The sequence below is a fragment of the Bidens hawaiensis genome, unplaced genomic scaffold (genome assembly GCF_021521415.1).
Source record: "Bidens hawaiensis isolate Kalapana, Puna unplaced genomic scaffold, B.hawaiensis_p1.1 tig00001685_1, whole genome shotgun sequence".
NCBI lineage: Eukaryota > Viridiplantae > Streptophyta > Magnoliopsida > Asterales > Asteraceae > Bidens > Bidens hawaiensis.
In genome coordinates, this window is record NW_027491095.1 from 1,559,238 (window position 1) to 1,576,211 (window position 16,974).

At 34.3% G+C, this 16,974-nt stretch overlaps 2 protein-coding genes across 2 annotated transcripts; both read right to left on the bottom strand.

The window, feature by feature from the left end:
• Positions 1-2,538: 2,538 nt before the first annotated feature.
• LOC143591118 (protein phosphatase inhibitor 2-like) lies at positions 2,539-6,278 on the bottom strand. Its single transcript, XM_077071424.1, has 5 exons — positions 6,173-6,278; positions 5,023-5,089; positions 4,171-4,289; positions 3,910-4,062; positions 2,539-2,931 (listed from the first exon to the last, which is right to left on the bottom strand). The coding sequence occupies exons 2-5, from the start codon at positions 5,043-5,045 to the stop codon at positions 2,714-2,716; spliced, it is 513 nt and encodes a 170-aa protein (XP_076927539.1). The 5' UTR covers positions 5,046-5,089; positions 6,173-6,278; the 3' UTR covers positions 2,539-2,713.
• A 1,832-nt stretch (positions 6,279-8,110) lies between these two features.
• Positions 8,111-10,167, bottom strand: LOC143591128 (F-box/LRR-repeat protein At3g48880-like). The gene is made up of 2 exons (XM_077071433.1): positions 9,686-10,167; positions 8,111-9,237 (listed from the first exon to the last, which is right to left on the bottom strand). The coding sequence occupies exons 1-2, from the start codon at positions 10,036-10,038 to the stop codon at positions 8,679-8,681; spliced, it is 912 nt and encodes a 303-aa protein (XP_076927548.1). The 5' UTR covers positions 10,039-10,167; the 3' UTR covers positions 8,111-8,678.
• Between the last annotated feature and the right edge of the window lie 6,807 nt (positions 10,168-16,974).

Genomic DNA, 16,974 nt, shown 5'->3' on the forward strand with positions numbered 1-16,974 from the left:
CGTTTGAACCGCTTGACAAATGAGTTTGTCTTCTTCAGTAGAATAGGAAGACGAAGACAATGACGACGATGCCTTTTATAAATATATAAATAGAAGTTTTGATAGAGAGAATGTATGGTTTGAGTTTTTATAGAAAATATGGATTTGTATTTATATATATATTATTTAAACCGGCCAACGGTAATGTTGACCAGTCAACACACCTCCAACGGCTATATTGAGCCGCGACCACAGCCACGCCGGCCGGCCACGCCCTCACTCACCAAAGGGGTGTAGCGGTGTTCGCGAGCCACGAGCCACGTAGGCGGCCGCGCCCACCCCTCACCCCCCACTACCATCAGTCTAACATACAATTTCAAAATGCTTTATCATATACTATAGAAAACTGTAAACAACATTAAACAATAACCAAATTACCATATTAATGGTGGGTAATAAAGACTAGAAATATCAAAATAATTTTTATTTAACTACACTTTTGCTTTTTATAAGATTTTGAACTTATGACTTCTAATTTCACACATCTATATCTATACATTTTAATAAAACACTACAAGTTTTGTCACTTGTCACTCCTACATTAAATATCACCTTTTTTAACAAATTTATAATAGTAAAATAATAGTTATATTATTAAATTTATGCTTCAAATATGTTAATTTAATATTCATTTCCTATTTTTTTTCAAACATTTAATATATATAATTATCTTTTACTTTAAAATTGTTTTAAAGATTACTGTACAACGACTGTATTACTAGTATTTACGGGTTTATTTATTGTTTCTTGTATAATGATTATTTATTAAATATTCATTTCAAGAATTACTCGTGTAATACACGAGCCTCAAATTAGTTAACAATATTATCATCCCACCAAAATAAAAATGGCTATAAAGTAAAGATAGATGATGAAAGTAACACACGCTCTATGTTCTATATTAAGATTGTTATAAGTTAGTTGAACACAAGATTGTTAAAAATATCTTGTTGCCAATTTGCATGTCACTTTATTATACAAAGTGTAAAAATAATATAAAGCAAAGCTAAAAGTATGAAAAAAAAAATGTTTGATCGGTTTTTCATATTCTTTAGAATAATTAAATTATTGTTTGGTTGGTGTAAAAATATTCAACACAGTTAAGAAGAACCACTCGATCAAGTTTAATAACACCTTAAGAACACATAACAATTCATAAAACTGTAAATCAAATTACGAGAAGCATTCACAATCATCAACTTTGATTACAATTATCTATGACGTTAGTGCAGTTTACGTGTAACTTAAAATGAAATGACTGCGTAACTTGTTGTCCGTTTACCTTCCTCTGTATTGTAATTAGATCTTTTCTTATTAAACATGTAACAAGTTTTATAAATTTAGGATTGTTTATGCAAATTTGTGATCTTTAGGGACCGTTAAAAAATGCTTCAATCATTCAATGAGTTGACACAAAGTATATAAACTATTTGTGTAATTCACATCGTGTAAAATATAAAAATAGAAGTTATTTAAATTATTTTCTATATTGGTACTTTCTTGAATATTTTAGTTTAAAACGTGTTAATTTACTATTTTATAAAGTCAAAACCGATACAAGTTATTCTCCATATCTCTATCAGTAAAGTGAAGTTTGGTTGAATGATTTAGAAAGTTAAATGAGAACTCCTTCCAAATGATGTAGAAAACCAACTTAATCGATACGAAATTATTTGGGATAGTAAAGCGACACCTTTTCTTTTGCTGCCTCGGTTAGAGATGTTCAACGAAACCGGTTCCTGGAACCGAACCGGTGGACCCGAACCGGACCCTACCCGTTTTTTGTAGGAACCGGACCCTATCTGATTCAACCCGATGATCCGTGACCGGTTCTTGCATTTCTGAGTGGGGGCGGGTAGGAACCGGAACCGAACCGGAACCGGTTCTGGAACTGGAACCGGTTCCTAACCGTTTTTTTAGCCGTTTTTTGACCGTTGGGGTCAAAAATAGCCGTTTTTTGACCGGTTACGGTACAGGAACCGGGTTAGGAACCGGTAAGAACCGGTTAGATAGGTTAGGGGTCCGAGGGTGGGAGAACCGGTTCGGTTCCCTAACCGGTTCGAGCCTGGAACCGGTTTAAAAGGGGGTTTTGAATATAGGAACCGGTTAGGAACCGGTTCCGGTTCCTAGTCCCAAACCGTTTTGAACACCTCTAGCCTCGGTTAACAAAAAAACTTTTTCGTGAAAAATAAGCTGAAAGTTAAAACCAATTTTTACTATTTCTTTAGTTGGATTATTAATAAGTTAAAGTTTCAAAATTCTTACAAAATATAACATTCATTTTCAGCATAGATCAAGCCAAACGTCAATGCCAACCCTACAGTCATTACTTGTTATGATCATTTGAGATGTAGACGTAGCCTTTTCTAGTGTGTTCTTTTTCTTTTTTTTTTTTAAATAATATTGTGGTCAATTTTAATCTTGAGCCATAATGTCACTTTCACAAATCTTATCTACACTCTGACCTATTATCACACCTTATAATTATACAGATTCATGACAATAATTTGTACACACCAGATTTATTCAAACAAATCCAAACAAGAGAACAAAATAGCAAACTGGATTAAGCATATAGTTTTTATATATTTTAGTTTCTTAAATCAATCTAGGTTTTACAACATAAGTTTGAAACTTATATAAACTTACTAGTGCATTAAGCCACTGATTCAAGTTACTTGACGGGTAAATCTTCAACGTTTGCAACGTCTTTGTCTTCCACACAAACTGCCAACGATGATGGCGTCTCACAATCTTCGTACAAATTCTCATCATCGTCATTTGATGGTTCATTTAAGGATCCGTTTCGCATAAGCTCTCTTACTTTATGAAATTCATCATAGTGGGCCCGCCTTTGATCCTTGAAACTTGAGCTCCTGCCTATTTCAGAACCTGATCAAGTTTCCAGGTCTAAAGTTAGGGTGTCAATCATGTCCGGTTGGCGGGTTGCAAGGACGATTGATGAACCGGACATGACTCGTACATTTATTTGGGTCAATGATATCAACCCAAACCTGGACACTTTTTAAATTGTGTAACCCGAACACGCCCAATGTAACCCATTTATCTAAACGAGTCCAAATGGGTCGACAGGTTGTAAACAGGTTGTAATCAGTTGTAGACAGATTAAATGGGATATAAATGGCTTGGTGGACACTGGACAGTAATAAGCGGGTTAAAGTGTTATACGTTAGGTGTGTAAACGTGCCAAGCCATTCATGAGCTACTCGAGATCAGCTCGCTAAAAGATCGAATCGAGCTGAACTTAAACAAGCTCGAGCCTAAAATTAAGCTTGTTTAATAAACATGCCCAATCAAGCTGGGTCGTGAGTCTAAACTAGCCTATATATATTTGTTATTTAATACATATTTATATAAATAATAATTATTATATAATAAAATATGATAAAAATAATACACTTATTTAATCATAATATATATAAAAAACTGATTAAAAATGTAATTAATAAAGAATAAATGAGCCGAGCCCAATTTTTTCTTAGAAAAACTTGTCACGGGCGAAGCTCAAGCTTTTAGAAATAAAGCTCCAAATGAGCCAAGCTCGAGCTCGATCTCTCCGTAAGGTAAACATGCTGAGCTCGAGCTTAGCAAGCTCGGGCCCGGCTCGTTTACACCCTTATTAAACATATTAGCGCGTTGGCATGTTTAATTAAACGGGTTAAACAGGTCAACCCAAAATGGGCTGGAAATTACAACCGAAAACATGATTATCTATGTGTTGTGTCAAGAACTGCCACTGCTAGACTTATTATGTTGAATAATCTTGCCCCACTAAAAAGCAAAGTACCCAAGATTATAACTAAGAACTTAAAAACACAAGATTGACTACAAAATCAAATGAGAAAAAACCTTCGTTATCATCATTCATGGCATCTGCATCATCATCGGTCCAGCCAGATTGCTGTTGTGAGTTATTGTCAGAAACCATGTCATTGAACACAGAATGCACACTTTCATTATTCCTTTCAGAGAAAGACGGACTCCGTACAGGAGACAGAGATCCTACGCACACGGATTCAGCTAATATGATTGCAATTTAATGAATAAAAAGGCTGAAATGACACGGCATTAAACGAATTTGAATAGCCGAAGAAATGTGAATCAACTTACCATCAACATCAGTCATACGATGATAAGGAGTCTTTGGTTCTGTAATTTTCTGTCTAACAGGTTTGTTGGCTTCAATTTCGGATAGTTTTGCCTCGTCCCATCTCACAGATCTACTGCTACTATATAAGCGCAAATCCACTCACATCAAGAAACTAACTACCAGAACTAAATTATAAGACCACAGTTGAACAATAACGTATATGTAATTGAGTAGTTAATATTTCAGCCGTTCAAGATCCTTCACTGGTCAAAACCACAACTAAATAGAGGGGTGTGCACGAAACCGAGAAAATCAATCCTAAAACGAAATAACCAAAAAAACCATTCCTATATAACTGTACCGAAGTAAAAACCGAAAACTTGGTTTTATGTTTTTTTCTGAAAAAAAGAACTTTCACTTCGGCTTTGGTTTTGCATGTAACTAAAACCGAACCAAGCTTATTGGTTTTCAATATTTATTTTGAATTTTAAGTAATCTATAACAATATAATACATAGTTTAACCAAAATATTTTAGCCCAAATGTACAATAAATCAAGCAAACTATAAACTAACAAAAAAATTTAGGCCTAAATTCATTATTTTTCCCCCAAAAATTTTCAAGCGCAAATGCCAAAAACTGAACCCAACTGAAGACCGAAAAAAACCAAAACCGAACAGATTTTAAAAAGTCAAAGACCGAAATTTTAGTTTTTGGTTCTGTTCTAGCCCTAACCCGAACCAAACCGGGCCATGCACACCCCTAACTTAATATCATCAAGTATAAGTAACCAACATGACTTCATTAAAAAAGAAGAGAGTAACCAACATACAAGGGTATGTAATAACATGCATATGTAATATAGAACGTTACCTCACATCTCCCGTTGCAGACATTATGAAATCTAAGACTCACAAGAAGCGGTTGAGCAGCCAACTTGCTGAGACAAAAAACAATATATGTAAGTACTAAGCACATGCTTCTATATAAAAACTTGGTTCTTCATTATAAAAAAAATTAATAAATCATATAAAGCAGGATCTGTTTAAATTAGAAAATTGATATGGTGCTTGACAATATAAAGCATATGCAGAATTATTTAGCTTCTATAACAGCAACCCATAGTATTATAATATCATTAATAATTATGATTATTAAAGTTTAACCTCATTGAGACATTATTACACCACTGCTTAAAAGCTTTCTAGTCTCCACATCAACAGCAAGTGAAAAACCACTCCAAATCAGTTATAAAATTGTTATGCGTAGAGGTAACACCCCAGAGTAACAAACCGGGAATCAAACCGCATTGACATAGACAGCAATATCAAGTGGTCCCAAAAAAAGGTTACGAGCTTATCATAGGTGAGCCCATGGTTTTAAAAACCCCACCTAAGCACCGATTAATCCCCGATTAACCACTAGTCCACACCCTACCGCCCGACTGGCAACTAGTGATTTCTACAACCACGACAGGAAGTCCTCCCATAATGAAACCACTTCCTGACGTCAATGCAGATGCGATTTATGTAAATAGATAACAATGCAATTCATATGTGTGTGTGTGTGTTTGAAACACGTAAAGATTCTCATTCATAATTTCTTAAATATAGCTTAACTGTGTGTAACTCTCTCACTCAGTCTCATCACCGTATTCATACTCAACCTAAATTATCCGATAACTATAAGCCGGTGGTATTTTCTTTAACACTATGTACATAAGAAAACTTTAACACATCATAGTAGCATTTGCCCTAAATAAAACAAAACATCAAATTAACACCATAAAAAATCATCAATTCCTCTCAGATTCATAAACAAACAAAACAATGGATCACAAATTATCCGTATGTATGTGACAAGAAACCAAAGCACAATTATATAACAAAACAATAGCTATAACATTTACAAACACACGATTTCCCTAATATTAATTAGGTCAAAATTAGAAGCTTTAATCGCAAAATGAATGTGAATATAAGGAAAATAAAAATAATTAAACAAAGGCCGAAGCATTGTTTACCGGTGTCGTGAAGATCTGTTTGTACGTTGGTTTTTGCTCGGAATCCAGACACAGATTTGTGTTTGTTTGACCTTTTTTCTTTATTATGTCGTTTTTCAAAGGCCTTCATAATAACCAAACACAACATATACCATTTTTAGTACTTGCAAAAATGTATAAAACAAAGTATAAATTTAAATTGACTAAATTACAAATATTTTTTTCTTTAAGGATATCATAAATTATGGACCGGATACTTTACGAAAATAAGTTTTAACTCTCTATTATTTATATGCATTTTTTCGCCTTGAACTTAAGGGCATTTTGTTCATTTTACACCTTAAAGGGCTATTTGATTGTGGTGGTGATTTTCAATCGTGTACGCTATAGCAACCGTGATGATTGTAGTTTTAGAACGTGCCATGGTGTTGGTGGTTTCAGGCCACGGTGGTGGTGGGTGTTTGTCACACCCCGTCTCGGCAATAGAGAAACGTTGGTAAAGCAACTCCCGATTGGAGAATTAGGAGAAGATGTAGTATGTTAGTTAACATTTACCCGAACCTCTATAAATTGGTATTGTCATCTCTAATTCTCTATACTTTTAACTCTTTACATACTTGCATTATAAGGTTGTCTCTGAGAATTCTTTAAAACTTTGGGGGCATGAGACGAGTAAAAAAATGGGCCACTAAAATCGCGTTCTTAATTACGTGAATATAATTTGACAATCTTACAATAGGTTGCCTTTCAAAAACCCAAAACAAACCAAAATAATAATAATAATAATAATAATAATAATAATAATTTATACAAAACACAAATAATTTATTTTTTTATAAAAAAGAACACCGTGTGAGAATATTGAACCTATGACCTTTGATACCATAGTTCATAGTCTAACATTCTTTCCATTCAACCAATGAGTTATTTTATTGGTTTTATTTTAAAACAATATTATATATAAAATATAATCATATGTTGTTTTAACAATTATGGGCCTATTGGGAGACTGAACATGGATCTGTTGCCCTCCCTTTGAGCCGGGCCTTCTTGCATACTTTACTTAATACTTAATGAAGTTTAAAAAAAGTTTAAAAACAAGATTGGCATATTTTAACAAGTTAAAAAACATTAAAATCTATTCACCTCCTTTTAGGTTTCTAGTTTCTACAAATATATTACAAGAACAGCAAAGTGCAACAACAATTTTATGCGATAACATGCATACGGATATTTTTTTTTATCAAAAGATCAAGGCCTATCAAAAGATCAAGGCCATTAAAGCATGAGCAAACACATCGACATAAAGTTTCGTTTTCTAGTTACCTTGGTGAATGCAAACAAATTGAGCAAGAGCAAGTTGCCGCATATTTACGAAGCTATTGGGTGATGAGCACTTCGTATATCTCTAGCTTGTTGCAAAGTTGAGGTGAAAGACTCATTTGAATTAAGAGGGATACTGATATAATTCAAAAAGAGTGTGAATAAAGGATACGCGCGTTTGTCTAACGGTTCATCTAGTTACGTATAAAATGGAATCATGGTTATATGAATTAGTCAGTTTATTTAGCATCTTCCAATTTCCTGCTATATAAGCAGATGCCTTTTCTTCAGTAAAGTAATTTGTTTCTATTTGTTCGCTGTTATCATTTACCAACTGCCGTTTGTAGTTGGAAAATGATGTGAACAACTTTGCATTTTGAATCATGCAGAAAACTTTTGTACATGCAATCATGCATATGTTAATTTTAATGCTAATGTTGATTTTTCGTGTTTACCACGCTGCGAAGGGTGAGTTCAATTATTTGGTAAGAATTTAATTAACTTGTATGTAATAGATAAAACAAAACATTTGGTAAAAGAGGTGGACTACTGGTCCGAATATGACAAACAAGTTATTATATCATATTATTTTTAGAGATTTAGTTAGAAACTAAAGAAAATTGAAACATATACATACTGTTTCAATTCTAGTAACTTAACTTGGATTAAACAAAACGATATCATTTTAATAAATATATGTTTAAAGTTAACTTTGATCTAGTACCAATTAGAGAGCAGGTGCATTGTCGTTTTAAAAAAAATATATCACCCCATGTTACACTTATTCTTTCTCCAAACATCATTATTGAAAAAAATGTTATGATGCCTCACAAAAGACTTATTTTAAAGCTCAATATTATGGTTATGAACCCAACCTGATCTTGAAACCGATTTGAGAGAAACCATGTTTCTTTGGCCGATTTGACCAATAGGGTTGTAATCGGTTTATAACCCTATACCTTGAATCGGTTTGAGCCCATTAAAACCCGAACCAAACCAGTTTTAAACTGATCAAACTCGCTCTTTTCCCCTTATAAACCGGGTTGCAACCCGAAATAGTTTCACTAAAATTCAGGTTTCACTAAACTCGAAGCTCTAATGACCTATATATAAATTATAACATAGATTCATTCTCTTTTATCCACATCTTTAAAAACTAAAAAAAAAGAAAAAAAAACTCTTTGAATCTCCGGATTTGAAAAACTCAAACTGCAAGAGACTTCACCTCATCCTCCTTCCACAGTCCTTCTTCATACCTATACCACCTCAGCAGCCCTTCATCATCCCTTGTCCTCTGGCACATGATGCATGTAGCATCCATGCATGTGTAGAACTCACGCAGCCGCTTACTCTTTTTAATAACCGAAGCATCAAGCTTCTCAACTACATTTGTAGTTGCAGGCGTTGGCAGCGCGTCCCCGATGATACAATGAGATATGTTCAGCACCTCAAGGTTCTCTAACCCGTCTAGGATTAGTAGAAGTGCGTCCAAGTAAACAAGTGAACAGCGAAGGCTTAACACTTTCAGCTTTGGGACACACCGTATGAGGGTCTGGACAAATGATATGTCACACGGGCCCATGATTTTGAGTTCCGAGAAGTTCTTGCAGTGTTGGGAAATTTGTTCCATCAAGTAAGGTGGATTTAATACGCTTGCCATTGTCAGTGATTCTAGATCTGTCCATATGCTAATGGCTTTGCATATCACCGTTTCTTTAATTCGGTTCCAAGCAGGTAATACCAGATGCTTGAGATTTGGGCACCTACATTATTTACAAGCATAATCTTTTTACAAACAAAAAAATAAATCATAGGATGCGTGCATATAGGAGTAAACGAGCTGAGCCAGAGCTCGACTGTTTTAGTATTTATTAGTAATTGATTTGGGTGCATTTTAAATTATCTTATATATATATATATATTAACTATAATTTTTGTGTATATTATAATATATATATATATTATTTAGTTACTTTTAACTTTATATGTAATAATAATTACTACATAGGCTAGTTTAGACTTGCGAGCCAACTCGAGCTTGACAAGTGAAGCTCGGGTTCATTTATTAAACAAGCTTAAATATAGGCTCGAGCTTGTTTAAGCTCGGCCCAATTCAAGCTTTTAGCTAGCCAATCTCAAGTAGCTGATCATGAGCGGTTGGATCGTTTACACCACTACTTTCACATGTTATTTGAACAGTCAAGATGATACCTTTCAGCAGTGTAGGTCAACTGACTATCATTGACATACAGATTGACATTGAAAATCAAAGTTTTAACGCTTCCGCGGCTAAGATTCAGAGAGATCTTGAGAAGTTTTGTGAGTTCTTTGTCAGACTGTTCGCCCACGTAAGCATAAGGCTCGACTTGAATTCTTATAAAGTTAGAAGACACCGTTGACAAATCAAGTGTGTGCCACAACATTGGATCACATGCAGCATCACGCCATGTCCTGCAGATATGACCCAAACCAGATGTCTTCCCATGAATGTCAAAAGTCTGAAATATTTTGACAAGAACGTCGATATCTAGGTTCTCCCACTTCCTTATATCTTCGTTTTCCATGGCAGATCGATCAACAAACCTATAAACCAATGAAATTGGTATGAAATATTTTTTTGTCGTTTTTAGTAACACGATAATAACTAATTAACAAAGAAAACTCATATATATACAAGAAAACCAGGAGCATTAACACTAGATAATGAAGTTACTCAATTAAGCTGATTCGATTTCTGTTCAAGATAATATAATTAATGTAAAAATTCCATGTATAGTGAATAAAAATTAAGTGTCGAACGTTCCAAACTTTTAGCTTACAATATCCATGAAAATATCAAAAAATAATCTAAACATTAAGGCGGGTAGATATAGCATGATCGATATCATAAACCATCAAGTTTGCTACTTTATGCAGACGAAATGTCTTTATAGTATCATTATCGTCTTGTCTTTGAAGCGATAAAAGGGTCTATCACTATATCTTTTACTTGTGAACCATATTACATATAAAGGAAAAACGGTAAAGATATAAAGATACATGGGAATTAAAGATCGTGACTAGCATCGCGGCAGCTATTAGGGTAAAAAATATAATCTTTCCTCGTCAGCTGACGTACCATTTCTTGTTACTAAAATAGAAGTACAGGTGCTATAAAAGCGACCGAATAGAAAGCTTACCTACTCGATTGCCGGATAACATTAACACATTAGAGTGGAATCAACAGTAGAACTTTTAGTATAGCAAGAAAACCAAAAATTTTCAATGCAGTAACTGTCAAACAAGACATTTCATACTTAGCATTATATTATTGTTGTTAATTTCGATTATGTAATATGTAACATTAAGACTTAGTAGACTTAGGTGTTTTTTTATTGTTGTTTGATATGATAGTTATTTAACGAACTTATAACCAACTATTGCAACGGTTTATTGTGACAGACTGACAGTTGTACACTTTAGTACCTGTCCATATATGTATGTGTGTGTATGTTCCATCAGAAAACATTTTTAACAAGTAGCACATTACTATTGTCACTTGTTTGCTATACCTTTGTTAGTCACACACATTCACGATGTAATCACTACTTTTCAGTTTAATTTTAAAACCATCATCAATTTGTTTATCAAGCAACAAATTGGTATCAGAGCCTGCGTTCAATCGTTCAATTCATCATACTACACACTCATTTGATTAAAAAAACGCATGATATTTGAAACAAGAAACTGTTACTACTGTGGGTTCCAAGGCCATCTCATCCAATTATGATGGTTGGAACTCAAGATCAGAATCATATCATTTGACAGATATGCCGTGGCTGGTACCGAACATGAGTCATGGAACTATGGAAGGATCTTTGGTATGTTGATTTTAGTTTTAAACATCATTACTGTGGATTCAAGACACTATTCCGTAATTTAAAAAATTCGTATGGTATCGAAACAAGAACGAAGAAAAAAAAGTTTCTGTTTCTGTTTCTAAGGGGTATTGGGGAAATCAATATAACCGTTGAAAACATATCGAATTCCTGGTATATTTTTACAGTCCGGACTTAGATTACAATGTCTTAAGTCTGGAACAACTAATGTTACAAGGATTCGAGATACGTTTGGATGGAGAAAAATGTCACATAACATATATGTTCGAGGAATCTGGTGTTGTCATAAGTAATGAACTGGAAAAAGATGATGAAGTCTCACAATCTCATACCATAAGAAAGAAGCCAAGAAGAATATTTAGATGATTATTTCGAAGGCCTTTTAGTTGCCATGAAAAAACGAAGAAAAAACCCCAAACCTTACAAGGCGTTCAGAACTTGTCATTTGAAGCATCAATTTTTAGATCTACTCAATGATCTAACCTTCATTTAGATGTATAAGGTAACATTGAAAATAAAATTATTTGAAATGATAGAATGGTTTTTATACTTCTATTTGAATTACATTTATTGTTCAAAATGGAAGATGGCTACAAATTTGTAACAGATTTTAATCTGTGGGGTCTTATTTCTGCAAACCTCGAAAAGGAAATAGAAGGAGACATGCTGCGTATCATTTACATTAAATTTCTTCATCTTTTGGTTTGGAACTACAACACACACAAGCTAGGCACTTGAAATGAATAATAAGCTTTCCGGCCTTGACTAATCTAAAAGTAAAGGCAGCTGTCTAGACAAATTTGGGCCGAAGGCATCACAAGATCGAGAGGAGCCATGAGGAACTCAAAACATTGATGACTTATATCACAAGACCGAAGCGAACTATGCACTATTCATGGGATATGATAATTAAAGAAGGAGCAAGGAAGTTTGGCAAACGAAGACGATTTGATTTCAAGCCCATCAATGAAGCTGTCAAGGAGGCACATGCGTCAACGGTCTCATTTCCTATTGCTAAGTTTAGGGGATGATGTTAAACAAGACATTTTAAACATAGCATTAGATTATTATTGTTAATTACGATTTTGGAATATGTAGCATTAAGATTTAGTAGACTTAGGTTTATTATTATTTCGTGTAATATGGTGATTATTTAACGAACTCATAACCAACTGTTGCAACGGTTTATCGTGACAGTTGTACACTTTAGTACCCGCTATATATCACTATGTATGTATGTATGTATGTATGTAAACATTTTTACCAAGTAATACATTACCATTGTCGCTTGTTTGTTATTCCATGTTAATCACACACATGCACAATCACGAATCTTGTTTCATCCAACTGATCATCATCAATTTGTTTATCTACCAACATTAACTATAAATGGCATAACATAATGCGCGCCATGTAAACATGAGCGGTGCACCTGAGGTTGTTATTGCTCTCTACCTAGACAATTAAATGTAAAACCTAAAGGTAAATTACTGTGATTGAGTTTGCTCTTATCTTTTCATGAAAACCAAAATAGAGGATATGTGTATTCCAAGTGGATCCTATTAACAAAAGTAACCCAAAAAAAAAAAAGAAATTTGTCACCCACACCGTCACGAAAATTTTTTAGAAATAAGATATATTAAAGAGGTGTAATGGTTTATTGGAGAGAGAAATTTTTTTTGAGTTTATAGGTGTTCCGTCATTTCAAATGGTGGAACCGACCATGGTGGCATAACCTATCAGGAGCTGTCTGGTGACCTGACTCTTTTTTTGGTGTTCCGCCATTTGAAATGGCGGAAGTGGAAAATAAACCATGTGTTCCGCCATTTGAAATGGCGGAACACAATTTTCATCCATTATAGGCTGCCCCTATTCGTTTTTCTCTCTTCCGCCATTTAAAATGGCGGAAGTGAATAGTGTAAATCTGACACATCTGACTAGGTGGTGTTGACCAACACTATTCACTTCCGCCATTTCAAATGGCGGAAGTGAACAGTAACCGACAACTCTATGACATGAATGACATGACCTCTGGCAACTTTTTATCACACTATTCACTTCCGCCATTTGAAATGGCGGAAGTGAACAGTGACTGACACACTGATTTTTGACCACACATTTAACTTACCCCTCACTATTCAATTCCGCCATTTCAAATGGCGGAAGTGAATAGTGTGATAAAAAGTTGCCAGAGGTCATGTCATTCATGTCATAGGGTTGTCGGTTAGTGTTCACTTCCGCCATTTGAAATGGCGGAAGTGAATAGTGTTGGTCAACACCACCTAGTCAGATGTGTCAGATTTACAATATTCACTTCCGCCATTTTAAATGGCGGAAGAGAGAAAAACGAATAGGGGCAGCCTATAATGGATGAAAATTGTGTTCCGCCATTTCAAATGGCGGAACACGTGGTTTATTTTCCACTTCCGCCATTTCAAATGGCGGAACACCAAAAAAAGAGCCAGGTCACCAGACAGCTCCTGACAGGTTATGCCACCATGGTCGGTTCCGCCATTTGAAATGACGGAACAGCTATAAACCCAAAAAATTTTCTCTCTCCTATAAACCATTACACCTCTTTAATATATCCTATTTCTAAAAATTTTTCACACCGTCACCCATCACATGAACAAAGATATAAGACTTTTCAAGAAACTCACTTGTATTTTAAATTTTAGAACCTATTTTTATCGAACATCAATGACAATAATAGAACATAATCATCCACCATTTTGTAAGCTTCAGTCTCAAATATTAATCCGAAATTTTCAAAGTTATGTAAGACAAAATTTCATAACAAATATTATACCTCATTTAGGAGTTTTCCTTCTTTTATTTTTTATTTTTATTTTTATTTTTGTAAATACCATTCCTGTCACAAAATCACTTATATAAAATTTGGTCTTCAACAAACAAAAAAATTAAAATCGCTACCAACTGAAATGCTTAATCTACTGTGTTGATCAGGGATTACAATTAACTTAAATTATCAAAAATTCTTAACTAACAACCACATTAAAATCTGATCCGAACACATGAAACTCAATTTAAACAGAAAATAAACAAGTACAAAACACAGACAGAGAGACATACCTGTAAGCGCTTTGTGTTGGAGGGGCCCTCTATTTTTTCTGACCTTAACAAGTCTTAGGAATGGAGACTTAATTTCTTTATGTTGAAACTTGAAAGCGACCATATATTCTGAAAAAATGATTGACTAATTTCAGTCTAAAAATAGTATATCTGAACTGTTGTAGCCAGGTGGCATGGCCAAATTTAATGTTTACCAAGGTTATATATTATTTTCTCTTAAATAAAGTGTTTTTTCTTTGAACGACCAACTAAATAACATTGGGTACTTCGTACGCGGCCCATATTGACTAAAGGTAGCCCGAGCCGATCACGAGTCCGGACGGACGGAGCCTCTAGCGATCCACCTATTGAAGGATTTCCCGAATAAAAAAAGTGTTTTGTGTGGGTAAATTTTATATTATTAAATAATCTTTATGTTCACTTTAATGTAAGAGGTGCTGATGAGTTGGCGAAGGGCTGACGGATCTCAAAAATTTTCGAGGTGGAAGTCCTTTTTCACTGACCTTCCGTGAAGAAGGGGGGAGAGACGGCGGGTTTGGAGTACGTAGTTTTTGATTCGTTGTAGATTTGCTCAAAAGTTATGAGACGACGATTTGTTGCTAATGTTCTAATTATAAAATTATCTAAATTCGTTCATGTTATAATTACTAGACAACCAAATTCATAAAATTTTAATTTTGAAAAATTAATTATATTAACTTAAAACTGATCAATTTAGTGATCTTATTAAATACGATGTAAGAAAAAGGAAAGGATATTACATCACTTTTGACTTAAGAATTTATATTGTATTTTTTTTATTTAATAAATTTGACAAGTGTGAACAATTTAAAAAACTAGGATTTTATCCGACATAAAGCGCCGGGCAGGTGGGTAAAACCCAAGTATTGTCGGTCTCGGACGTTGATGCGATAAGTCTATGCGAATTCGATTGGTTTTGGTGTCCTGTGTTATGATTTCGTAACTAAAAACCAAAAAAAAATAAAAAGATATAAAAATTGAGGTGGACCAATGGGTGTTGTTGATCGGTAAAATCCGGAAATTGGAAAGACTCGAGTGTTGTTGATCCCGGGCATTGAGACGATGAATGTACGAAAATTCGACCGGTTTTCGTCACGTTCATCATGGTACTAGAGTTAAAAAAAACATTGGCATTCGGTTGAGTTTATTCTTATGTACGTTACGATACCAAATTTAAAACAAAATGCGGCGAGTCTACGTGAATTCGGTCGGTTTCAGTCACATTCGTTACAATACCGAAACTAAAACAAAAACAAAATTGGCATTCGGTCAGTTTTCGTTACGGTACCCAGGCGGAAAAAAGGATAATATAAAATTGAGGTGCACGAATATGGTGGTGTCCGTTGGTAAACTCGAGTGTCGTTAGTATCAGACGTTGAGGTGATGAGTCTAGGCGAAAATCAGTCGTTTTCATCACGTTTGTTATGGTACCGAAATTCACTCCTACAAAATATCACAAAATTAATGTTTGGTCGGTTTCCGTTATTTCGTTACGATAGTAGAACTAAAACAAAGAAGAAACATAAAAGAAATTGAAAAAAAAAACATAAAAACAAAAAATAAATAATAAATAATTGAAAAGTATGGTGCCGCAAGGTGGCTCAATCAGGTCTTAGTGGGACCAAACTTATTAGTTATTAATTATTATATATAATAATGGTATATTTTATACTCAATGTTTTTAAAACTAGTTTTTTTCAAGCGTACTCGGTCGAGCTTAAAAAATGTTTTAACCGGTTGTACCGGGTGATTCAATCGTGTTGACTTGATAACACCATAGTTCTATAATTCTATAAAAATGCAACTTCAACTAAGTAAATAATGCAAAAGTTCAAAACTCTTCCAATTGATGGTATAGAAACTCAGATCAATGGTAATGTTCTAGAACTAGAGTTCGATGGCCGCTAGGTTAAAAAACTTTATGCTCTGCTAAGTTAATACATGGATTACGAGGTAAAAACTAATTGTTGAGGCGGAAACAAAGTTTTAACTTTCCATTGGGTTTAAAATGGTACTCCAGTTAGAACTAGTAATATCATTTTTACCGGCGATTCAATCTTTATGTTGGTCGACCTATTTACCGGGCCATAAATAACGGAACACTACCCTGGAATCCGATTTAATTTGCTTGTATATACCAGTTTTTATATCATTGATTCTAATTCTACTAATACAACACACGTTTAAATTTATAATTTTTTTCAACGACCAACGAATAAAGCCTAGCTACCCGGGTTAAGCTAATGGCAAAAGGCGACCCCATATGTCTGTGAATACAGACATCGGTTGGTGTCCTAAGCCCACCATCTCCTATACCGAGTAAATCCACTACCCAGAGGCACTTGGATATCTTTGAGAATAGTAAAAAGAAAAATTAGTCGAAGACGAAAAAAACGGGCCTTAAGTAAAACGACTTTTTATTGGGTATAAACAATTAAAAATTTTAAATGGGTTTACAAGGTTATGATTTGTATTGTGCAATTGAGTTTAAACATTACTAAGAATACA